The sequence below is a fragment of the Papaver somniferum genome, unplaced genomic scaffold (assembly GCF_003573695.1).
Source record: "Papaver somniferum cultivar HN1 unplaced genomic scaffold, ASM357369v1 unplaced-scaffold_115, whole genome shotgun sequence".
Lineage (NCBI taxonomy): Eukaryota > Viridiplantae > Streptophyta > Magnoliopsida > Ranunculales > Papaveraceae > Papaver > Papaver somniferum.
In genome coordinates this window covers 3,699,923-3,725,533 of record NW_020620492.1, presented here as the reverse complement: position 1 = coordinate 3,725,533, position 25,611 = coordinate 3,699,923, and the positions used below count along the sequence as shown (strand labels likewise).

General features: G+C 34.9%; 1 protein-coding gene and 4 pseudogenes across 1 annotated transcript; 3 read left to right on the top strand and 2 right to left on the bottom strand.

Annotated features, from left to right (window-relative positions):
- The first annotated feature begins 458 nt into the window (after positions 1-458).
- Positions 459-1,979, top strand: LOC113328996 (annotated as a pseudogene).
- A 3,065-nt stretch (positions 1,980-5,044) lies between these two features.
- LOC113329251 (SKP1-like protein 1B) lies at positions 5,045-5,510 on the bottom strand. The gene has a single exon (XM_026576212.1). The coding sequence runs from the start codon at positions 5,504-5,506 to the stop codon at positions 5,045-5,047; it is 462 nt and encodes a 153-aa protein (XP_026431997.1). The 5' UTR covers positions 5,507-5,510.
- Positions 5,511-11,699: 6,189 nt separating this feature from the next.
- LOC113329184 lies at positions 11,700-14,275 on the top strand (annotated as a pseudogene).
- A 2,027-nt stretch (positions 14,276-16,302) lies between these two features.
- On the bottom strand, positions 16,303-16,780 carry LOC113329257 (annotated as a pseudogene).
- Positions 16,781-23,034: 6,254 nt separating this feature from the next.
- Positions 23,035-25,611, top strand: LOC113329183 (annotated as a pseudogene).

The following is a 25,611-nucleotide window of genomic DNA, read 5'->3' as shown; positions in this document are numbered from 1 at the left end:
TCAGCTTCTTGCTGCTCCAATCTGTATTACCTGCACTTTTTCGAGATTTTCCACCAATAGCAATTTGACAGATACCTAAATCACAACTCTACTACCAAAATTAGAGTCACTACCACTACTAACAATATTCGAAACATGCGTATCATAAATTGAGAAAGTGGGAACGTGTATATAGCTTGTTGTAAACTTAGGTCAGGGGGTATAATATCTTAATTAAATCATCAAATTTTATTTACTTTTTAAATTTATTCTTTCTTATTTTAAAACAAAAACCAGAATTTTATTTTAATTGAATTAAAATCATCAACAACAATAGAGGACTTATTTTAGAATATAAAGAATAAGTTATCTTCAGTAATTTGTAGTATCTTTTAAGTTTTGTGGTGAGAAGAACAAGCTGAGAAGAACAGTTTCAGCTAGTGGTGATTGTAATATTTCTCTAACAAGAGACATTTAGAATGGCATGGGCTAGTTTATACAAGAGAATTCTTCCGTCTCCACCTGCAATTGAGTTGGCTGCCACACAAGGAAAGGTAATTTTTTGTCTTCTCTTTAAAATATTAGGGTTTTTTCAGTTGAGTTCGATAATGCAAATTTGAAAAGCAAAATAAATATGCTTGTTGTATACATGTTTGTTATGTTCAAATCCTAAATTAGAGTAGGCTTCCCTAATATCCTTACTGGTTTCCGGTGGCCAAGGTAGATTGAATAAACTGTCCATGGGCAAAACCCAAGAACTAATATTTTTTCAAAAAGTGACCGATCAAAAAAAAAAAAATGCTTCTCGTTCTCGCTGTAGTCGTAATTCTTTGTGCACTTTGTTTTTTCTGTCTTAGTATGCAGGTGTAATGCCTAGGGTTTTCTTTTTTCCGCAGTAGCTTTTGTTTTTTTTTTGCTGTTCATTTCTTGATGGTCTTTGTAACTGTAATTCGTTGTGCTCTTGTTGCCTTTCTCTAAATAATTTTTTATTTACCATCAAATTTTTCTTATAACGATGACCGTTTGGAGTACACTTGTTTTATTCATTTTTATTTGGTTTTGTTTCTAAGATTTGGTACTTTATATTTTCAAAATTTTGACCATTTTTTGGTTTGTGGTTTGACAGAAACTTTTTGGAGAAGCACTTCAAAATGGAACAATGGAAGGATTTTTCAAGTTACATTCTTCCTGCCAGACACAGTCGGAATTTGCATTTTGTGGACTGGCCAGCTTGTCGATGGTCTTTAATGCGCTTGTAATTGAACCACCCTAGAGTTATGAATCATGATAATAATCGTATTGTTTTTCTAACATTTATCTTCCATTTTGTGGGATTTCTCCCAGGAGCTTGGAGATGGTGGGACGATTCCATGTTCGAATGCTGGGTACCTTTAGAGAAAGTTATGGGCAAAGGATTGCCATTTAAAAAAGCTGTATCTGTGGCCCGTTGCGCCGGAGCCAATGTTGAAGCTTTTTACTCAAACAAAAGCTCTATTGATGATTTTCGCAAATGTGTCATGTCATGTACGTCAAATGATAAGTCTCACATGATAACCTCGTACCACAGACCAACTCTAAGCCAGGTAATGTATGCCTCTTCTTACCCATAACCTTCTCTAAAGGTATGAACAGTAGTAGACACTTACTTTACAACTACTCGTCATATGTAAGATTTTTTTTTTCTAAAGTGTGGTTGCTGTCTATTCTGTAACATTGGTACCGGTGAGATTTTTTTCTCCATAATGCTTATTAGATTTTTCAATCCATATTGCAGATAATCAGTTTACTACTTGTATTTTTTGGTTATCGTATTTTCTAGTATCTTAGCTTAGTGGAATGTTGTGCATGCTTGTTTTCAGACGGGAAGAGGTCACTATTCTCCAATTGGTGGGTACCATGCTGGAAGAGATATGGTGTTGATATTAGATGTTGCTCGATTTAAGTATCCTTCTCATTGGATTCCATTAACACTTTTACGGAAGGCCATGAATACCATTTAAATACAACTTAGGGGGTATGAACATCTTTCTCTTTCACACAATTTATTCATTACTATAAAAAAAAATACGATTATAATGGTTTGAAACCTCTAAATCTGTCAACCACCAACTAAAAATAAAATCAAGTTAAGATGGTTTAATGCATTTGTTTAACCTTTCGCATCCACTTTTAGTTTGGGCTCTGGATACTAAATTCATTCATCATATTTCAGGTTCATGATCATCTCAAAGCTTCCAAAAACACCATCTTTGTTAAATATTTGGGTATGGTTTAGCAATTTGTTTTCTAAATTTGTGTTTGATATTGGGTTGTATGCTTGATTAATTTGGTTGCACTAACTTGAGTTGTAGATACGAGAGTTGGCTTGATGTTGCGAACTACTTGATGGATGATGTTCCTGTTAACCTTAAGTCGTCTGATGTTACAAATGTTCAAGAAGTTCTATCGCTTATCGTCACATCATTCCCTACCAGTTTTGCAGAAATTACCAAATGGATTGAATTGAGAGGACAGACGGGGCCAGAGATCAAGGTTTTTCTCGGTTCTATTATTTTTACCCTCCAAGTTTATGATTTCTTTCAAGACTCATATATATCTAAGTGTTATTACACCTCGTCTTATGGGTTTCCGTAACAGGTATTGGAACAAGTTTGTGAGACTCAACTATTTAAACATATGGTTATGGTCGACCGTTCTCATATATGGAGAGAAGTTCAAACTATATTTTTGCTTTCATTGCCTCCACAGAGGTGGTCTTGTATAAAAGATCGAAACTTATTGCAAGAGATTTATAGTTTATTCTCATTAGATGAGCTTCCTCATATGCTTCGAGAGGAGGTAATCTAATTTCTACCAAATTTATGACATGAAATAACTCTTGGCCGTTTTTTCCTTATTTAGCTATTTTAGATATTTTTGTGACGTCTAAATTGTTTTGGTTAATTTATTTCTGCAGGTCTTGAACTTGAGGGGGGAGCTTGATAGATTGAAGATATGTCAAAAGGAAAAATACAACAACTTAACGGACTAAAAGGTCGACCTTCCCTTTGTCAATATCACTTTTGCTCCTATCTTTTAAAACAAAATATACTACTTACTTATAGTAGAAACAGGCAGTAAATGCCAAAGTCATTAACTTGTAATACTAACTAGGAAATCAGTATATTATGAATAACTATAACTATAATACCCACAAAGAATTTACCAACTTATTCTTTTTTTTATTGTTTGTTTGATACCAATACACTGCCGGTGGCAGGAGAATTTTTTCACTAGACGCAGAAATCTAGTGTGTAGTCTGCATAAGAGGCGATGCTCCGTATCCAGCTATGACACGACTAATTGGGTCTCTTTCTTCTTCCCTACAAGGAACTGCATAAGCATGTGAGAGTATCTTCTTGAATCCCTCCCCTCTGCTAATTTGCAATACTGCGTCCTGAAGAATTTCTCCCCACTGCTTGTATATTCTGTCCTCACTACCATTAACGACAACAAGCATCTCCTGACAACCCAAGTGAAACTATCACCACTTTCTATAGTCCCTAACCCGAGATTCAGCGAAGATAAGTTGAATTCCTGCTGCAAATATTCAGAACACGGCTTGCTAGCACCAAATAAAGGAAACACGAGCACAAATATAAGTCTCTTTGAAATAGTCTGCGACATACTGTAATTGTTCTTTGCATCAACACAGAGCTTTGAGGATTTATGTGAACCACAGAAACTGCATCTACTACGATGATGTAGTTGATCAAATAAGCCCCATGCATTATCTCCTATCATAAGAAGGAACGACGTAATTAAGCCCTAGAACTATACCCTGCTACACCCTTTTATCCCATAACGTGCAAACAACACCAGTCTTAACCCCAAGTTCAACTTGAGAGTATCACATAGCAACTTCAATGGTGGGTATCCAAGTTTGAAGACTAGTGCATAAACAAATTTTACCGTATAATTGGCCATTACCGTGGACATATTACAACTCTTTCCACGATCAAATAATGGACGTGTAACAAATACCATCCATGTCACCATTTGTAACCAGCACCATTACAATTGAATTCATAAGCCACAAATTTAATCAATACCCATATTCAAGAATTACCTACTACGGAGCTTCACCCCTTATCCGAGGATAAAATGTAAAAACATTCTATCTCATAAGAAAAATAGTTGCCTCTTGTTACTGTTTGAAGAGAGGGGAGGGAGGAAAAGATGAACAAAACGAATTGACACTGTATTCAGAGTCCCTCATAGAACGTACGTAAAAGACGGCGGTTCGTGCACAAAAAAATAAACGCAGGCAACATAATAGTTTTTTCACTGGACTGCAAAAATCTATTGGATTGGTTTAAGAGAGGGAGAGGCAGGGATGAGAAAACTGGCATCCAATTCACATATCCTCTCAAGGAACATAATTGCGAGGGAGCTTAGGAGCAACGCATTGACCTTTTGTATGTTTATGTTAACCCGTGGCAAAAATTCCCAAAGACAATGTTTTGGTTTCTGATTTTTTGTTGTTTCAAAGATCATAACGATGTTTCTATACCTCATCGTGAAGGGAATGAATGAACAGTACTTGTCGGTTTTGAGGGGTTCTTACAAACTCGCACTAGAAGCCGGTTCTAGGAGACTGACAAGGTCTTCGCTCCATAAGTATCCAATACTTTGATCACCATCATATCCAGCCCCATGTTCCCAGCTTACCTTCTCACACGCTATCCTTTTTTTAAATGCCATAGAGAACTTGATTATTGACATCTGATCAATTTTTTCTGTCTTCTACAAATATAATTTGCACAATTTGCACTAAGGAATAGAGTTCATGTTAAGGATGACCTAAAATCTAAATTCAATTCAACAAAATCTAAAATCTCTAATCTTTACTGAAGCAAAACTAAAACACATGCAAATAAACTTAAAACACGTGATAATTAAGAAAGCAAATCATATTGATGAGATCTAATAAAAACTGTCTGGACTACCACATAATAAAAGAAACCACATAAATTAAACCAAAAAGAAAAGAAAAGAAACCCTAGCTAGATGATCATCATCTGGATCATTCAAAAGCCCACTGGTTCTCCCTTCTGACCTCCTCCTCTTCCTCAGGGGTGAAGTCATTCTCGATGTTGAATGTCTTGCGGATCTCCTCTGGTGTCTTATCCTTGATCATATCAGCCACAGTCTGGCAAGTCAAATCCAACAACTCCATAATATTCAGATAATTTGCAGCCAAAGTAAGATCGAACAACGTAGCTTGATCGACCTTAACAAACTCAGCATCCCAGTTCTTAAGTTCATCATCTTTCTTTTTTTCATCGGCATCACCGTCATGTTTCTTGCAGTATTCAATAACTTTAGCCAAAATCTTGCTTGTTACATTGGGTAAAGGTATTCCGTTATCAGCACAATCATCTTCGATCATATGCTTAATGGTTTGAGATTGAAGAGCAACGGATTCTTCAACATCAAAAGTTTCTCCATCAGAACTCTTCAAGGTTACCATCTTTGAAGTCGACATATCCTATCAGTTTAGGGTTGCAAAAAAAAAACCTTTGTATGATCAGAAAAAAAAAAAAACGCAGAGGTGAACGTAGAACCAGTACCTTCGTTCACAGATATATATAGGCTTTATGATGAACTCTAGAATCAGAAAAGATTGCAATTCGGAAGTTTTTTTCGTTTGGGAAACGGAAAATTACGGTTGCGGATTATGGTAAGAGTGAAAAGATGCGTCTTTAGCAGTAGGTTCCAAATTTGATCTTGGGCCTTCTACAGACATAAGGTTGGACTTTGAAGCCAGATTTTCTCCGCACCCACATAGGCCCATGCAATGTTCAACATCGACCCAAATGGTACTGGTTGGTGTCTCTTAGCTAAACTAATTTTTTTCTCGTGTGTGTTAGTAAATCATACTCCATTACTCCCCGTTTTTGGAAAAAAGATACTTTCATTTTTTTCAATTTGGCATATTTTTAGGTTAAAATAAAAAAGTGAAAGTATTGTTTTTCCAGAAACGCAGGTAGTATTGTTTTCTGCTTTTTTTCACCAATTTAACTCAATTCGATGATCCTTTAGATTCATAAATTAAGACAATTCTTTAAAATCCATATTGCAAGGGATTAGCATATGAAGATTGTTCATTTAAAATGAAGACTTTGGACAAAAAAAAGTATCCTTTTTCTCGCATTAAGATGATAAAGTTCAAGAATTTATTATATTTTAGCCAGTGTAAACAGAATCAAAAAATATGGTTGCAAAAAAATTATAAGTTCAAAATAAAATTATACAAAAAATTAGTAGGTTCACAATGTAGTTTTGGTCCGAACAAATTAATAAAATCAGTCCAAAATAACAAAATTAGATCGTCTTCGAACTAATTAATAAAATCAACCCAAAACAACAAAATCATATTGTTTTTAATGATCTGAACCATAATACTTTTCAAAAAATGTTGTTTGAAGTTAAAAGTATTTTTGGTAATCAGAACCAGAAGTCGTATCATAAGTCATAAGTAAAAGAAAATTGTTTCAGAAAATAAATAAATTACTATATTCTTTTGCTTTTAAAAGTCATTATGAAACTTTGTGTCAAATATAACTTCAAACTTTTTGACTTAATTAATTATTAAGATGTTGAGAATTACTATATAATTTAATGACATTGAGATGTTGATTTTGAATCACTAAATTAGGGTTTTGTTTGATTTAGAAGTAGGGGTTTCAATTTATTGAAATTGAGGTCTTGATTTGGGAGAGTAATTGATCCAATGGCTTTGTGACTCCAATCTCTAATTGATATGTGAGTTTCTAAGAGTGAGGGATTCAGAATTTAGGCACTGGAAGAAGACGAAGACTGAGTTAGGTATGAAGGAAAAGGAAAGAGTTAAGTATTAGGGTTATTGGTTTTTTGCAACCGAGCTGTATAGTGATTTTGTTTTTAACCATTGGATCTTAGACGCACCTCAGGGCTAGACTCGTAATCTCAGTATTTTACAAATTTTTATTTTACAAATTAATTAAAGTTAGGTCATAGACAGTCAACTAGAGTCAACATCCAGTCCAGGTACCAAGCCCTAACATTGGACAAATATTAGACTAAAGCCTAGTGTTGGACAAACCCTGAGTACTAAAGTCCAATTAACCATTCTTTTTTGCATGAATTGAATTACAAGGTAACAAGAGTATCTTGTTTTCATCAAGGAAATACAATCTCAACTTACTATGTAATTGAATTGCATCCATTGATATGTGTTTTTTGTAATTCATTCACGACGAGGAAATAGATTTTGAAAATTGAATAAATAGTGCTGATGTTAAGGTGTTGAAAGTGTCTTATTTTCTTTATTTTGCAGGTTTGAGCAATGTCCACCATGCAACTAACTGCAGCTGGTTCTAATTCAACTTTAGGAGTTTCTCCTTCTTGGGATATTTGTTGTTTGATATATGGATTATGCCCAGAACTGCGAAAATCGACAAAAGCTATAACGAAGTGTTAGAAAGATCCAATCCATCGATAAATGAGACAAAATTTTCTTTCTTTAGTGAAAGAGTATGTGGAATCATGACAGACATTGAAATATACATTTTTACTGGCACAACTACAGCAAAATATACCACAAGAGAGACGAATGGAAAATTATAGCCGGATGCATATTCCAGAAGGACTAAAAAAATTACCTCAAAAAATACAAGAAGTCTTACAACAGATGATGCATGCTGAACATCAAGAACAACTTCGAAAAGAACTCTTAAGAATTAATGATCAACTCTTAGTGGGTAGGGTGGTACATATTTTTATGACCTCCCATGTCTTTCCCATCACTAGTGGAAAAGAGGCTATATGAGACGTAACAAAAAAACACAAATTAAATTTCGCGAAATAAATGCATACCGAAAGTGTCGTTGACAAAAGTCCAAATGCTGTTGATTTTGGAATTTGGTTGACCAAAGTCCAAATGCCGTTGATTTTGGAATTTGGTTGACTTAAACAAAACGATGCTTCTACTGTTTGGCTGACTAAAGTCAAGATGTTGTTGTATAAAGACTTTTATTGACTTAGACAACAACATCTCAATAGTTTCGTTTCCTTGGTGGATATTCCACCTTATATGTTTGGGATTTAATCTAAAAAATATGATTGCTTTGTTCAAATGCCTCACCTCAACCTATATTTATCCTAAAGTAGAGAGAGAAAAAAAATTCACTCTTTATCTCCTTCTCCGCCTCTCTTTCTGCTCCTTCCTCGTCTTTTCTCTCCTCAACTGGACCTCAAGAAAGCACTCTAAACCTACCCCTAAATCAGAAATTGGTAATCTTATCTGAGATTTGCAAACTCATTTTACAAAAATAAAATGTATCTTTGAATGACTTGATTTCGCAAACCCCAGATTGTAAGAGTCTAAGAAGATTCAAGTATAAGAACCTTAAAGTTTATAGGAAATATCAGGTAAACTTGAACGAGATTTTCTAAAATAGACCATATTTATCCTTAATCTCTCTCTTTAGCACTGTTTCGATTTGCTTCTCTAGGTCAGATGGATAGTTACACATTTTGTTTCTATAGGTTTGGGTTTTTATTTCACTTTTTTATGAATAGTTTATATTTTTTTGTCCGCTAGGATTTTGGTTACAACTTTTTTCTTTCTACTATGCATTATTTTGGTATAGTTTTCAAACGGTCTAGATAAAATCCAGCAGTTATCATCTAATGGTGCGGATCAATCCAAATCAATTATACATGATCCAATGGCCCAGATTAAATAGCTCGAATAAGTGACTGTTTGGAACCGTTATATAATTCAAATTATGTGAGTGTTAGTAACAGTCATAAGTTTTCAATTGGTGACGGTTGGGAGCAGTTGCAACTGTTAGCAAAGGTGATGTTTCAACCCTATATACACTCTTTATCCTGTTGAGTTTGAGACACAAAATTTGGTTCTTCCATCTGATATTTTGAGAGTCCGTAAAAGAGAGTTTGTGTTACATCAATCTGCGTTCGTTTTTGGCGTTCATCAAAGTGTTGTTGAAGAACACCAAAGATATTATTGAATGCTGGAGACATATGCCATTACTTGCATCAGCATCTAGGGCATGGCATTAAATGTCTTAAGTAAAGAGATTACTCACCTCAATGCACACTGTTTGTTTGTTTAATTGTTTCTGTTCTTTATTCTTCTTGCCTCTTTCTTTAATTCTGTTTAAAGATATTCTTTGCAACTTGTGTAAAGAATTGTGGTTAACTAATCATGATTCATAATCAGTTATTTGGTAACGTGAATACGATTTAAAGCTCCAAAGTCAACATGTTTGAAGAGGGATCTGATGGAACAAAAAATAAGCGTAAGAACAATGGCTCTCGCAAGGAAAAGAGCAAGTCAGAGAAAAAGAAATTCGATGGAGATTGCTACAAGTGTGGCAAACCGGGACATTACGCTATAGAATGTCTTTCAAAGAATGGAAATCCCAATAAGAAGAAAAAGAAAGACAAGTTTGAAGCGTCTCTTGTCAAAGATGAACCAGAACTTAACTTGGTTGTTATGATTACTCAAAACTTTCATAACTTGAACCTTGGGTCTGGTTCTAAGGATAAGTACATATGCTCCGTTGTTTCTGAAACAAATATGGTAAACAACACTAATGAATGGTGGGTTGATACTGGTGCAACTCGCCATGTTTGTGCTGATCAAAGTATGTTTCCTGCTTTTGAAGAAGTAGAAAACAGTGAACCACTATACATGGGTAATCCAGTAACATCAAAAGTTATGGGCAAGGGAAAAGTGATCTTGAAGTTCACATCCGGCAAGGAAGTGACTTTGACAAATGTGTTGTATGTTCCGGATATTCGTATGAACTTAATTTATGGTTCCATTCTTGTAAAGAATGGTTTTAATCTTGTATTTGTGAAAATAATTTCGTCATTTCTAAGAGTGACGTGTATGTCGTCATCTCTAAGAGGCAGCATATGCGTGTCCAACACTGTTCTAAGATTTTTGTTATACTCCTTTTCTTTTATCTGAGTTTTGTCCTATCGGATATTACCGGCAAGATTTTAACGAGACAACATACTTATAATGGTGGTCATCCAAAGGGGAGTGTTATATAATGTGTCAAAAATATGTGTGGCTGACTCACCATATAGGTCAGGTGTCTACATCCTACGATAGTCTAACCTCTCATGCAATTCCGCCTATAAAAGGGGATGCTCGGTTTGTTAATTTGGTGTAAGAATAGAACTTGTGAAAGAAATATCAGTGCCTTTCTCTAGCATTATTAATTAGTACTATGACTGTTCATATGCTGGTACCGTAGAATACAACTACAGATGTGTAGTACCACTAGTATATAGCCTTTCCCTACTTTATTAACATAGCTATATATAGTTTGTATACAGTTCTTGGTAAATTCTAAGGTTGGTCATCCCAACATAATAACAGAATACCACTAGTACCACGTAGTGGATTTATAAAACGACAAACAATGAAGGCAACACCCCATCAAAAATTCTCGTGCAAATTAACTAAGTAAAAAACGTGTAGGCACAACCCTCTGTATTTTATGAATCTTGACCTTACTTTCATATTTTACTCGTAGAAAAACGAGAAAATGACACCGACAGACTGTCCAATAAGGTTTGAAGCTACTCCCTCCGTCTTAAATAATAGTCTGGCTTCATGTGTAATTTGTATATGAAATCAGCCTATGCTATAAGAGGGAGGGAGTATTTTCTTTTTGACTCCCGGAACCTCCAATGGATCCACCTTCTTTAACAGTTGAGAGTTATTAATGTTTTGATTTAGTCGAGAATAGAGATTCATGTACGTAAGACTTTAGAGTTTTGACGCTCAAATTCAAATGTCTAAATGGAAGGACTTGGTATATTGAGGATTTTCTTCCAATATTCAGCAACGATAGAATTCTTCTTAGACTGCCGTTTAAGACTTTTGATTTTGGGCTGTGATTGTTCATAAGGAGTACCTTCACTAATCATCAGATGAGTTCAATATGGGTCATCCTCCTCCTCGTCATTATCTATCACGGCGGCCTTGGCCTTAATCCTGGACAGTTTTCTGTTCCACCACCACCACTTTTTGTTTGACAGTTCTTCTTCTTCCCAGATCTGGACTGGTCTAAAAAAATTGAGTTCTTATATTCAGTGAAGAAACCAACTATATATGATGGTCAGAAAACTGTACCTTTTTGTTGCATCTCGTCTACTCTTCTGGAATGGTAATTTTTCGTTTTTTGGATTTCACATTCAGCTTCTTGCTGCTCCAATCTGTATTACCTGCACTTTTTCGAGATTTTCCACCAATAGCAATTTGACAGATACCTAAATCACAACTCTACTACCAAAATTAGAGTCACTACCACTACTAACAATATTCGAAACATGCGTATCATAAATTGAGAAAGTGGGAACGTGTATATAGCTTGTTGTAAACTTAGGTCAGGGGGTATAATATCTTAATTAAATCATCAAATTTTATTTACTTTTTAAATTTATTCTTTCTTATTTTAAAACAAAAACCAGAATTTTATTTTAATTGAATTAAAATCATCAACAACAATAGAGGACTTATTTTAGAATATAAAGAATAAGTTATCTTCAGTAATTTGTAGTATCTTTTAAGTTTTGTGGTGAGAAGAACAAGCTGAGAAGAACAGTTTCAGCTAGTGGTGATTGTAATATTTCTCTAACAAGAGACATTTAGAATGGCATGGGCTAGTTTATACAAGAGAATTCTTCCGTCTCCACCTGCAATTGAGTTGGCTGCCACACAAGGAAAGGTAATTTTTTGTCTTCTCTTTAAAATATTAGGGTTTTTTCAGTTGAGTTCGATAATGCAAATTTGAAAAGCAAAATAAATATGCTTGTTGTATACATGTTTGTTATGTTCAAATCCTAAATTAGAGTAGGCTTCCCTAATATCCTTACTGGTTTCCGGTGGCCAAGGTAGATTGAATAAACTGTCCATGGGCAAAACCCAAGAACTAATATTTTTTCAAAAAGTGACCGATCAAAAAAAAAAAAATGCTTCTCGTTCTCGCTGTAGTCGTAATTCTTTGTGCACTTTGTTTTTTCTGTCTTAGTATGCAGGTGTAATGCCTAGGGTTTTCTTTTTTCCGCAGTAGCTTTTGTTTTTTTTTTTGCTGTTCATTTCTTGATGGTCTTTGTAACTGTAATTCGTTGTGCTCTTGTTGCCTTTCTCTAAATAATTTTTTTATTTACCATCAAATTTTTCTTATAACGATGACCGTTTGGAGTACACTTGTTTTATTCATTTTTATTTGGTTTTGTTTCTAAGATTTGGTACTTTATATTTTCAAAATTTTGACCATTTTTTGGTTTGTGGTTTGACAGAAACTTTTTGGAGAAGCACTTCAAAATGGAACAATGGAAGGATTTTTCAAGTTACATTCTTCCTGCCAGACACAGTCGGAATTTGCATTTTGTGGACTGGCCAGCTTGTCGATGGTCTTTAATGCGCTTGTAATTGAACCACCCTAGAGTTATGAATCATGATAATAATCGTATTGTTTTTCTAACATTTATCTTCCATTTTGTGGGATTTCTCCCAGGAGCTTGGAGATGGTGGGACGATTCCATGTTCGAATGCTGGGTACCTTTAGAGAAAGTTATGGGCAAAGGATTGCCATTTAAAAAAGCTGTATCTGTGGCCCGTTGCGCCGGAGCCAATGTTGAAGCTTTTTACTCAAACAAAAGCTCTATTGATGATTTTCGCAAATGTGTCATGTCATGTACGTCAAATGATAAGTCTCACATGATAACCTCGTACCACAGACCAACTCTAAGCCAGGTAATGTATGCCTCTTCTTACCCATAACCTTCTCTAAAGGTATGAACAGTAGTAGACACTTACTTTACAACTACTCGTCATATGTAAGATTTTTTTTTTCTAAAGTGTGGTTGCTGTCTATTCTGTAACATTGGTACCGGTGAGATTTTTTTCTCCATAATGCTTATTAGATTTTTCAATCCATATTGCAGATAATCAGTTTACTACTTGTATTTTTTGGTTATCGTATTTTCTAGTATCTTAGCTTAGTGGAATGTTGTGCATGCTTGTTTTCAGACGGGAAGAGGTCACTATTCTCCAATTGGTGGGTACCATGCTGGAAGAGATATGGTTTGATATTAGATGTTGCTCGATTTAAGTATCCTTCTCATTGGATTCCATTAACACTTTTACGGAAGGCCATGAATACCATTTAAATACAACTTAGGGGGTATGAACATCTTTCTCTTTCACACAATTTATTCATTACTATAAAAAAAATACGATTATAATGGTTTGAAACCTCTAAATCTGTCAACCACCAACTAAAAATAAAATCAAGTTAAGATGGTTTAATGCATTTGTTTAACCTTTCGCATCCACTTTTAGTTTGGGCTCTGGATACTAAATTCATTCATCATATTTCAGGTTCATGATCATCTCAAAGCTTCCAAAACACCATCTTTGTTAAATATTTGGGTATGGTTTAGCAATTTGTTTTCTAAATTTGTGTTTGATATTGGGTTGTATGCTTGATTAATTTGGTTGCACTAACTTGTATTAACATAATTGCATTTTGTAGAGTTGTAGATACGAGAGTTGGCTTGATGTTGCGAACTACTTGATGGATGATGTTCCTGTTAACCTTAAGTCGTCTGATGTTACAAATGTTCAAGAAGTTCTATCGCTTATCGTCACATCATTCCCTACCAGTTTTGCAGAAATTACCAAATGGATTGAATTGAGAGGACAGACGGGGCCAGAGATCAAGGTTTTTCTCGGTTCTATTATTTTTACCCTCCAAGTTTATGATTTCTTTCAAGACTCATATATATCTAAGTGTTATTACAACCTCGTCTTATGGGTTTCCGTAACAGGTATTGGAACAAGTTTGTGAGACTCAACTATTTAAACATATGGTTATGGTCGACCGTTCTCATATATGGAGAGAAGTTCAAACTATATTTTTGCTTTCATTGCCTCCACAGAGGTGGTCTTGTATAAAAGATCGAAACTTATTGCAAGAGATTTATAGTTTATTCTCATTAGATGAGCTTCCTCATATGCTTCGAGAGGAGGTAATCTAATTTCTACCAAATTTATGACATGAAATAACTCTTGGCCGTTTTTTCCTTATTTAGCTATTTTAGATATTTTTGTGACGTCTAAATTGTTTTGGTTAATTTATTTCTGCAGGTCTTGAACTTGAGGGGGGAGCTTGATAGATTGAAGATATGTCAAAAGGAAAAATACAACAACTTAACGGACTAAAAGGTCGACCTTCCCTTTGTCATATCACTTTTTGCTTCCTATCTTCTAAAACAAAATATACTACTTACTTATAGTAGAAACAGGCGAAATGCCAAAGTCATTAACTTGTAATACTAACTAGGAAATCAGTATATTATGAATAACTATAACTATAATACCCACAAAAATTTACCAACTTATTCTTTTTTTTTATTGTTTGTTTGATACCAATACACTGCCGGTGGCAGGAGAATTTTTCTAGACAGCAGAGAAATCTAGTGTGTAGTCTGCATAAGAGGCGATGCTCCGTATCCAGCTATGACACGACTAATTGGGTCTCTTTCTTCTTCCCTACAAGGACTGCATAAGCATGTGAGAGTATCTTCTTGAATCCCTCCCCTCTGCTAATTTGCAATACTGCGTCCTGAAGAATTTCTCCCCACTGCTTGTATATTCTGTCCTCACTACCATTAACGACAACAAGCATCTCCTGACAAACCCAAGTGAAAACTATCACCACTTTCTATAGTCCCTAACCCGAGATTCAGCGAAGATAAGTTGAATTCCTGCTGCAAATATTCAGAACACGGCTTGCTAGCACCAAATAAAGGAAACACGAGCACAAATATAAGTCTCTTTGAAATAGTCTGCGACATACTGTAATTGTTCTTTGCATCAACACAGAGCTTTGAGGATTTATGTGAACCACAGAAACTGCATCTACTACGATGATGTAGTTGATCAAATAAGCCCCATGCATTATCTCCTATCATAAGAAGGAACGACGTAATTAAGCCCTAGAACTATACCCTGCTGCACCCTTTTATCCCATAACGTGCAAACAACACCAGTCTTAACCCCAAGTTCAACTTGAGGGTATCACATAGCAACTTCAATGGTGGGTATCCAAGTTTGAAGACTAGTGCATAAACAAATTTTACCGTATAATGGCCATTACCGTGGACATATTACAACTCTTTCCACGATCAAATAATGGATGTAACAAATACCATCCATGTCACCATTTGTAACCAGCACCATTACAATTGAATTCATAAGCCACAAATTTAATCAATACCCATATTCAAGAATTACCTACTACGGAGCTTCACCCTTATCCGAGGATAAATGTAAAAACATTTATCTCATAAGAAAAATAGTTGCCTCTTGTTACTGTTTGAAGAGGGAGAGGGGAGGGAAAAGATGAACAAAACGAATTGACACTGTATTCAGAGTCCCTCATAGAACGTACGTAAAAGACGGCGGTTCGTGCACAAAAAAAATAAACGCAGGCAACATAATAGTTTTTTCACTGGACTGCAAAATCTATTGGATTGGTTTAAGAGAGGGAGAGGCAGGGATGAGAAAACTGGCATCCAATCACATATCCTCTCAAGGAACTAATTTGCGAGGGAGCTTAGGAGCAACGCATTGACCTTTTGTATGTTTATGTTATTAACCCGTGGCAAAAATTCCCAAAGACAATGTTTGGTTTCTGATTTTTGTTGTTTCAAAGATCATAACGATGTTTCTATACCTCATCGTGAGGGAATGAATGAACAGTACTTGTCGGTTTTGAGGGGTTCTTACAACTCGCACTAGAAGCCGGTTCTAGGAGACTGACAAGGTCTTCGCTCCATAAGTATCCAATACTTTGATCACCATCATATCCAGCCCCATGTTCCCAGCTTACCTTCTCACACGCTATCCTTTTTTTAAATGCCATAGAGAACTTGATTATTGACATCTGATCAATTTTTTCTGTCTTCTACAAATATAATTTGCACAATTTGCACTAAGGAATAGAGTTCATGTTAAGGATGACCTAAAATCTAAATTCAATTCAACAAAATCTAAAATCTCTAATCTTTACTGAAGCAAAACTAAAACACATGCAAATAAACTTAAAACACGTGATAATTAAGAAAGCAAATCATATTGATGAGATCTAATAAAAAACTGTTGGACTACCACATAATAAAAGAAACCACATAAATTAAACCAAAAAGAAAAGAAAAGAAACCCTAGCTAGATGATCATCATCTGGATCATTCAAAAGCCCACTGGTTCTCCCTTCTGACCTCCTCCTCTTCCTCAGGGGTGAAGTCATTCTCGATGTTGAATGTCTTGCGGATCTCCTCTGGTGTCTTATCCTTGATCATATCAGCCACAGTCTGGCAAGTCAAATCCAACAACTCCATAATATTCAGATAATTTGCAGCCAAAGTAAGATCGAACAACGTAGCTTGATCGACTTAACAAACTCAGCATCCCAGTTCTTAAGTTCATCATCTTTCTTTTTTTCATCGGCATCACCGTCATGTTTCTTGCAGTATTCAATAACTTTAGCCAAAATCTTGCTTGTTACATTGGGTAAAGGTATTCCGTTATCAGCACAATCATCTTCGATCATATGCTTAATGGTTTGAGATTGAAGAGCAACGGATTCTTCAACATCAAAAGTTTCTCCATCAGAACTCTTCAAGGTTACCATCTTTGAAGTCGACATATCCTATCAGTTTAGGGTTGCAAATAAAAAAACTAATTTGTATGAGCAGAGAAAAAAAAACCGCAGAGGTGAACGTGAGAACCAGTACCTTCGTTCACAGATATATATAGGCTTTATGATGAGACTCTAGAATCAGAAAAGATTGCAATTCGGAAGTTTTTTTCGTTTGGGAAACGGAAAATTACGGTTGCGGATTATGGTAAGAGTGAAAAGATGCGTCTTTAGCAGTAGGTTCCAAATTTGATCTTGGGCCTTCTACAGACATAAGGTTGGACTTTGAAGCCAGATTTTCTCCGCACCCACATAGGCCCATGCAATGTTCAACATCGACCCAAATGGTACTGGTTGGTGTCTCTTAGCTAAACTAATTTTTTTCTCGTGTGTGTTAGTAAATCATACTCCATTACTCCCCGTTTTTGGAAAAAAGATACTTCATTTTTTCAATTTGGCATATTTTAGGTTTAAAATAAAAAAGTGAAGTGAAAGTATTGTTTTTCCAGAAACGAAGGCGGGGGTGGTAGTGTGGGGTAGTGGAGGTAATTGGTGCGGTGGTGGGTGGAGGGTAGTGGTAGGGGTAGTATTGTTTTCTGCTTTTTTCACCAATTTAACTCAATTCGATGATCCTTTAGATTCATAAATTAAGACAATTCTTTAAAATCCATATTGCAAGGGATTAGCATATGAAGATTGTTCATTTAAAATGAAGACTTTGGACAAAAAAAAGTATCCTTTTTCTCGCATTAAGATGATAAAGTTCAAGAATTTATTATATTTTAGCCAGTGTAAACAAATCAAAAATATGGTTGCAAAAAAATTATAAGTTCAAAATAAAATTATACAAAAAATTAGTAGGTTCACAATGTAGTTTTGGTCCGAACAAATTAATAAAATCAGTCCAAAATAACAAAATTAGATCGTCTTCGAACTAATTAATAAAATCAACCCAAAACAACAAAATCATATTGTTTTTAATGATCTGAACCATAATACTTTTCAAAAAATGTTGTTTGAAGTTAAAAGTATTTTTGGTAATCAGAACCAGAAGTCGTATCATAAGTCATAAGTAAAAGAAAATTGTTTCAGAAAATAAATAAATTACTATATTCTTTTGCTTTTAAAAGTCATTATGAAACTTTGTGTCAAATATAACTTCAAACTTTTTGACTTAATTAATTATTAAGATGTTGAGAATTACTATATAATTTAATGACATTGAGATGTTGATTTTGAATCACTAAATTAGGGTTTTGTTTGATTTAGAAGTAGGGGTTTCAATTTATTGAAATTGAGGTCTTGATTTGGGAGAGTAATTGATCCAATGGCTTTGTGACTCCAATCTCTAATTGATATGTGAGTTTCTAAGAGTGAGGGATTCAGAATTTAGGCACTGGAAGAAGACGAAGACTGAGTTAGGTATGAAGGAAAAGGAAAGAGTTAAGTATTAGGGTTATTGGTTTTTTGCAACCGAGCTGTATAGTGATTTTGTTTTTAACCATTGGATCTTAGACGCACCTCAGGGCTAGACTCGTAATCTCAGTATTTTACAAATTTTTATTTTACAAATTAATTAAAGTTAGGTCATAGACAGTCAACTAGAGTCAACATCCAGTCCAGGTACCAAGCCCTAACATTGGACAAATATTAGACTAAAGCCTAGTGTTGGACAAACCCTGAGTACTAAAGTCCAATTAACCATTCTTTATTTGCATGAATTGAATTACAAGGTAACAAGAGTATCTTGTTTTCATCAAGGAAATACAATCTCAACTTACTATGTAATTGAATTGCATCCATTGATATGTGTTTTTTGTAATTCATTCACGACGAGGAAATAGATTTTGAAAATTGAATAAATAGTGCTGATGTTAAGGTGTTGAAAGTGTCTTATTTTCTTTATTTTGCAGGTTTGAGCAATGTCCACCATGCAACTAACTGCAGCTGGTTCTAATTCAACTTTAGGAGTTTCTCCTTCTTGGGATATTTGTTGTTTGATATATGGATTATGCCCAGAACTGCGAAAATCGACAAAAGCTATAACGAAGTGTTAGAAAGATCCAATCCATCGATAAATGAGACAAAATTTTCTTTCTTTAGTGAAAGAGTATGTGGAATCATGACAGACATTGAAATATACATTTTTACTGGCACAACTACAGCAAAATATACCACAAGAGAGACGAATGGAAAATTATAGCCGGATGCATATTCCAGAAGGACTAAAAAAATTACCTCAAAAAATACAAGAAGTCTTACAACAGATGATGCATGCTGAACATCAAGAACAACTTCGAAAAGAACTCTTAAGAATTAATGATCAACTCTTAGTGGGTAGGGTGGTACATATTTTTATGACCTCCCATGTCTTTCCCATCACTAGTGGAAAAGAGGCTATATGAGACGTAACAAAAAAACACAAATTAAATTTCGCGAAATAAATGCATACCGAAAAGTGTCGTTGACAAAAGTCCAAATGCTGTTGATTTTGGAATTTGGTTGACCAAAGTCCAAATGCCGTTGATTTTGGAATTTGGTTGACTTAAACAAAACGATGCTTCTACTGTTTGGCTGACTAAAGTCAAGATGTTGTTGTATAAAGACTTTTATTGACTTAGACAACAACATCTCAATAGTTTCGTTTCCTTGGTGGATATTCCACCTTATATGTTTGGGATTTAATCTAAAAATATGATTGCTTTGTTCAAATGCCTCACCTCAACCTATATTTATCCTAAAGTAGAGAGAGAAAAAAAATTCACTCTTTATCTCCTTCTCCGCCTCTCTTTCTGCTCCTTCCTCGTCTTTTCTCTCCTCAACTGGACCTCAAGAAAGCACTCTAAACCTACCCCTAAATCAGAAATTGGTAATCTTATCTGAGATTTGCAAACTCATTTTACAAAAATAAAATGTATCTTTGAATGACTTGATTTCGCAAACCCAGCAGATTGTAAGAGTCTAAGAAGATTCAAGTATAAGAACCTTAAAGTTTATAGGAAATATCAGGTAAACTTGAACGAGATTTTCTAAAATAGACCATATTTATCCTTAATCTCTCTCTTTAGCACTGTTTCGATTTGCTTCTCTAGGTCAGATGGATAGTTACACATTTTGTTTCTATAGGTTTGGGTTTTTATTTCACTTTTTTATGAATAGTTTATATTTTTTTGTCCGCTAGGATTTTGGTTACAACTTTTTTCTTTCTACTATGCATTATTTTGGTATAGTTTTCAAACGGTCTAGATAAAATCCAGCAGTTATCATCTAATGGTGCGGATCAATCCAAATCAATTATACATGATCCAATGGCCCAGATTAAATAGCTCGAATAAGTGACTGTTTGGAACCGTTATATAATTCAAATTATGTGAGTGTTAGTAACAGTCATAAGTTTTCAATTGGTGACGGTTGGGAGCAGTTGCAACTGTTAGCAAAGGTGATGTTTCAACCCTATATACACTCTTTATCCTGTTGAGTTTGAGACACAAAATTTGGTTCTTCCATCTGATATTTTGAGAGTCCGTAAAAGAGAGTTTGTGTTACATCAATCTGCGTTCGTTTTTGGCGTTCATCAAAGTGTTGTTGAAGAACACCAAAGATATTATTGAATGCTGGAGACATATGCCATTACTTGCATCAGCATCTAGGGCATGGCATTAAATGTCTTAAGTAAAGAGATTACTCACCTCAATGCACACTGTTTGTTTGTTTAATTGTTTCTGTTCTTTATTCTTCTTGCCTCTTTCTTTAATTCTGTTTAAAGATATTCTTTGCAACTTGTGTAAAGAATTGTGGTTAACTAATCATGATTCATAATCAGTTATTTGGTAACGTGAATACGATTTAAAGCTCCAAAGTCAACATGTTTGAAGAGGGATCTGATGGAACAAAAAATAAGCGTAAGAACAATGGCTCTCGCAAGGAAAAGAGCAAGTCAGAGAAAAAGAAATTCGATGGAGATTGCTACAAGTGTGGCAAACCGGGACATTACGCTATAGAATGTCTTTCAAAGAATGGAAATCCCAATAAGAAGAAAAAGAAAGACAAGTTTGAAGCGTCTCTTGTCAAAGATGAACCAGAACTTAACTTGGTTGTTATGATTACTCAAAACTTTCATAACTTGAACCTTGGGTCTGGTTCTAAGGATAAGTACATATGCTCCGTTGTTTCTGAAACAAATATGGTAAACAACACTAATGAATGGTGGGTTGATACTGGTGCAACTCGCCATGTTTGTGCTGATCAAAGTATGTTTCCTGCTTTTGAAGAAGTAGAAAACAGTGAACCACTATACATGGGTAATCCAGTAACATCAAAAGTTATGGGCAAGGGAAAAGTGATCTTGAAGTTCACATCCGGCAAGGAAGTGACTTTGACAAATGTGTTGTATGTTCCGGATATTCGTATGAACTTAATTTATGGTTCCATTCTTGTAAAGAATGGTTTTAATCTTGTATTTGTGGAAAATAATTTCGTCATTTCTAAGAGTGACGTGTATGTCGTCATCTCTAAGAGGCAGCATATGCGTGTCCAACACTGTTCTAAGATTTTTGTTATACTCCTTTTCTTTTATCTGAGTTTTGTCCTATCGGATATTACCGGCAAGATTTTAACGAGACAACATACTTATAATGGTGGTCATCCAAAGGGGAGTGTTATATAATGTGTCAAAAATATGTGTGGCTGACTCACCATATAGGTCAGGTGTCTACATCCTACGATAGTCTAACCTCTCATGCAATTCCGCCTATAAAAGGGGATGCTCGGTTTGTTAATTTGGTGTAAGAATAGAACTTGTGAAAGAAATATCAGTGCCTTTCTCTAGCATTATTAATTAGTACTATGACTGTTCATATGCTGGTACCGTAGAATACAACTACAGATGTGTAGTACCACTAGTATATAGCCTTTCCCTACTTTATTAATTAACATAGCTATATATAGTTTGTATACAGTTCTTGGTAAATTCTAAGGTTGGTCATCCCAACATAATAACAGAATACCACTAGTACCACGTAGTGGATTTATAAAACGACAAACAATGAAGGCAACACCCCATCAAAAATTCTCGTGCAAATTAACTAAGTAAAAAACGTGTAGGCACAACCCTCTGTATTTTATGAATCTTGACCTTACTTTCATATTTTACTCGTAGAAAAACGAGAAAATGACACCGACAGACTGTCCAATAAGGTTTGAAGCTACTCCCTCCGTCTTAAATAATAGTCTGGCTTCATGTGTAATTTGTATATGAAATCAGCCTATGCTATAAGAGGGAGGGAGTATTTTCTTTTTGACTCCCGGAACCTCCAATGGATCCACCTTCTTTAACAGTTGAGAGTTATTAATGTTTTGATTTAGTCGAGAATAGAGATTCATGTACGTAAGACTTTAGAGTTTTGACGCTCAAATTCAAATGTCTAAATGGAAGGACTTGGTATATTGAGGATTTTCTTCCAATATTCAGCAACGATAGAATTCTTCTTAGACTGCCGTTTAAGACTTTTGATTTTGGGCTGTGATTGTTCATAAGGAGTACCTTCACTAATCATCAGATGAGTTCAATATGGGTCATCCTCCTCCTCGTCATTATCTATCACGGCGGCCTTGGCCTTAATCCTGGACAGTTTTCTGTTCCACCACCACCACTTTTTGTTTGACAGTTCTTCTTCTTCCCAGATCTGGACTGGTCTAAAAAAATTGAGTTCTTATATTCAGTGAAGAAACCAACTATATATGATGGTCAGAAAACTGTACCTTTTTGTTGCATCTCGTCTACTCTTCTGGAATGGTAATTTTTCGTTTTTTGGATTTCACATTCAGCTTCTTGCTGCTCCAATCTGTATTACCTGCACTTTTTCGAGATTTTCCACCAATAGCAATTTGACAGATACCTAAATCACAACTCTACTACCAAAATTAGAGTCACTACCACTACTAACAATATTCGAAACATGCGTATCATAAATTGAGAAAGTGGGAACGTGTATATAGCTTGTTGTAAACTTAGGTCAGGGGGTATAATATCTTAATTAAATCATCAAATTTTATTTACTTTTTAAATTTATTCTTTCTTATTTTAAAACAAAAACCAGAATTTTATTTTAATTGAATTAAAATCATCAACAACAATAGAGGACTTATTTTAGAATATAAAGAATAAGTTATCTTCAGTAATTTGTAGTATCTTTTAAGTTTTGTGGTGAGAAGAACAAGCTGAGAAGAACAGTTTCAGCTAGTGGTGATTGTAATATTTCTCTAACAAGAGACATTTAGAATGGCATGGGCTAGTTTATACAAGAGAATTCTTCCGTCTCCACCTGCAATTGAGTTGGCTGCCACACAAGGAAAGGTAATTTTTTGTCTTCTCTTTAAAATATTAGGGTTTTTTCAGTTGAGTTCGATAATGCAAATTTGAAAAGCAAAATAAATATGCTTGTTGTATACATGTTTGTTATGTTCAAATCCTAAATTAGAGTAGGCTTCCCTAATATCCTTACTGGTTTCCGGTGGCCAAGGTAGATTGAATAAACTGTCCATGGGCAAAACCCAAGAACTAATATTTTTTCAAAAAGTGACCGATCAAAAAAAAAAAAATGCTTCTCGTTCTCGCTGTAGTCGTAATTCTTTGTGCACTTTGTTTTTTCTGTCTTAGTATGCAGGTGTAATGCCTAGGGTTTTCTTTTTTCCGCAGTAGCTTTTGTTTTTTTTTTGCTGTTCATTTCTTGATGGTCTTTGTAACTGTAATTCGTTGTGCTCTTGTTGCCTTTCTCTAAATAATTTTTTTATTTACCATCAAATTTTTCTTATAACGATGACCGTTTGGAGTACACTTGTTTTATTCATTTTTATTTGGTTTTGTTTCTAAGATTTGGTACTTTATATTTTCAAAATTTTGACCATTTTTTGGTTTGTGGTTTGACAGAAACTTTTTGGAGAAGCACTTCAAAATGGAACAATGGAAGGATTTTTCAAGTTACATTCTTCCTGCCAGACACAGTCGGAATTTGCATTTTGTGGACTGGCCAGCTTGTCGATGGTCTTTAATGCGCTTGTAATTGAACCACCCTAGAGTTATGAATCATGATAATAATCGTATTGTTTTTCTAACATTTATCTTCCATTTTGTGGGATTTCTCCCAGGAGCTTGGAGATGGTGGGACGATTCCATGTTCGAATGCTGGGTACCTTTAGAGAAAGTTATGGGCAAAGGATTGCCATTTAAAAAAGCTGTATCTGTGGCCCGTTGCGCCGGAGCCAATGTTGAAGCTTTTTACTCAAACAAAAGCTCTATTGATGATTTTCGCAAATGTGTCATGTCATGTACGTCAAATGATAAGTCTCACATGATAACCTCGTACCACAGACCAACTCTAAGCCAGGTAATGTATGCCTCTTCTTACCCATAACCTTCTCTAAAGGTATGAACAGTAGTAGACACTTACTTTACAACTACTCGTCATATGTAAGATTTTTTTTTTCTAAAGTGTGGTTGCTGTCTATTCTGTAACATTGGTACCGGTGAGATTTTTTTCTCCATAATGCTTATTAGATTTTTCAATCCATATTGCAGATAATCAGTTTACTACTTGTATTTTTTGGTTATCGTATTTTCTAGTATCTTAGCTTAGTGGAATGTTGTGCATGCTTGTTTTCAGACGGGAAGAGGTCACTATTCTCCAATTGGTGGGTACCATGCTGGAAGAGATATGGTGTTGATATTAGATGTTGCTCGATTTAAGTATCCTTCTCATTGGATTCCATTAACACTTTTATGGAAGGCCATGAATACCATTTAAATACAACTTAGGGGGTATGAACATCTTTCTCTTTCACACAATTTATTCATTACTATAAAAAAAAAAACGATTATAATGGTTTGAAACCTCTAAATCTGTCAAACACCAACTAAAAATAAAATCAAGTTAAGATGGTTTAATGCATTTGTTTAACCTTTCGCATCCACTTTTAGTTTGGGCTCTGGATACTAAATTCATTCATCATATTTCAGGTTCATGATCATCTCAAAGCTTCCAAAAACACCATCTTTGTTAAATATTTGGGTATGGTTTAGCAATTTGTTTTCTAAATTTGTGTTTGATATTGGGTTGTATGCTTGATTAATTTGGTTGCACTAACTTGTATTAACATAATTGCATTTTGTAGAGTTGTAGATACGAGAGTTGGCTTGATGTTGCGAACTACTTGATGGATGATGTTCCTGTTAACCTTAAGTCGTCTGATGTTACAAATGTTCAAGAAGTTCTATCGCTTATCGTCACATCATTCCCTACCAGTTTTGCAGAAATTACCAAATGGATTGAATTGAGAGGACAGACGGGGCCAGAGATCAAGGTTTTTCTCGGTTCTATTATTTTTACCCTCCAAGTTTATGATTTCTTTCAAGACTCATATATATCTAAGTGTTATTACACCTCGTCTTATGGGTTTCCGTAACAGGTATTGGAACAAGTTTGTGAGACTCAACTATTTAAACATATGGTTATGGTCGACCGTTCTCATATATGGAGAGAAGTTCAAACTATATTTTTGCTTTCATTGCCTCCACAGAGGTGGTCTTGTATAAAAGATCGAAACTTATTGCAAGAGATTTATAGTTTATTCTCATTAGATGAGCTTCCTCATATGCTTCGAGAGGAGGTAATCTAATTTCTACCAAATTTATGACATGAAATAACTCTTGGCCGTTTTTTCCTTATTTAGCTATTTTAGATATTTTTGTGACGTCTAAATTGTTTTGGTTAATTTATTTCTGCAGGTCTTGAACTTGAGGGGGGAGCTTGATAGATTGAAGATATGTCAAAAGGAAAAATACAACAACTTAACGGACTAA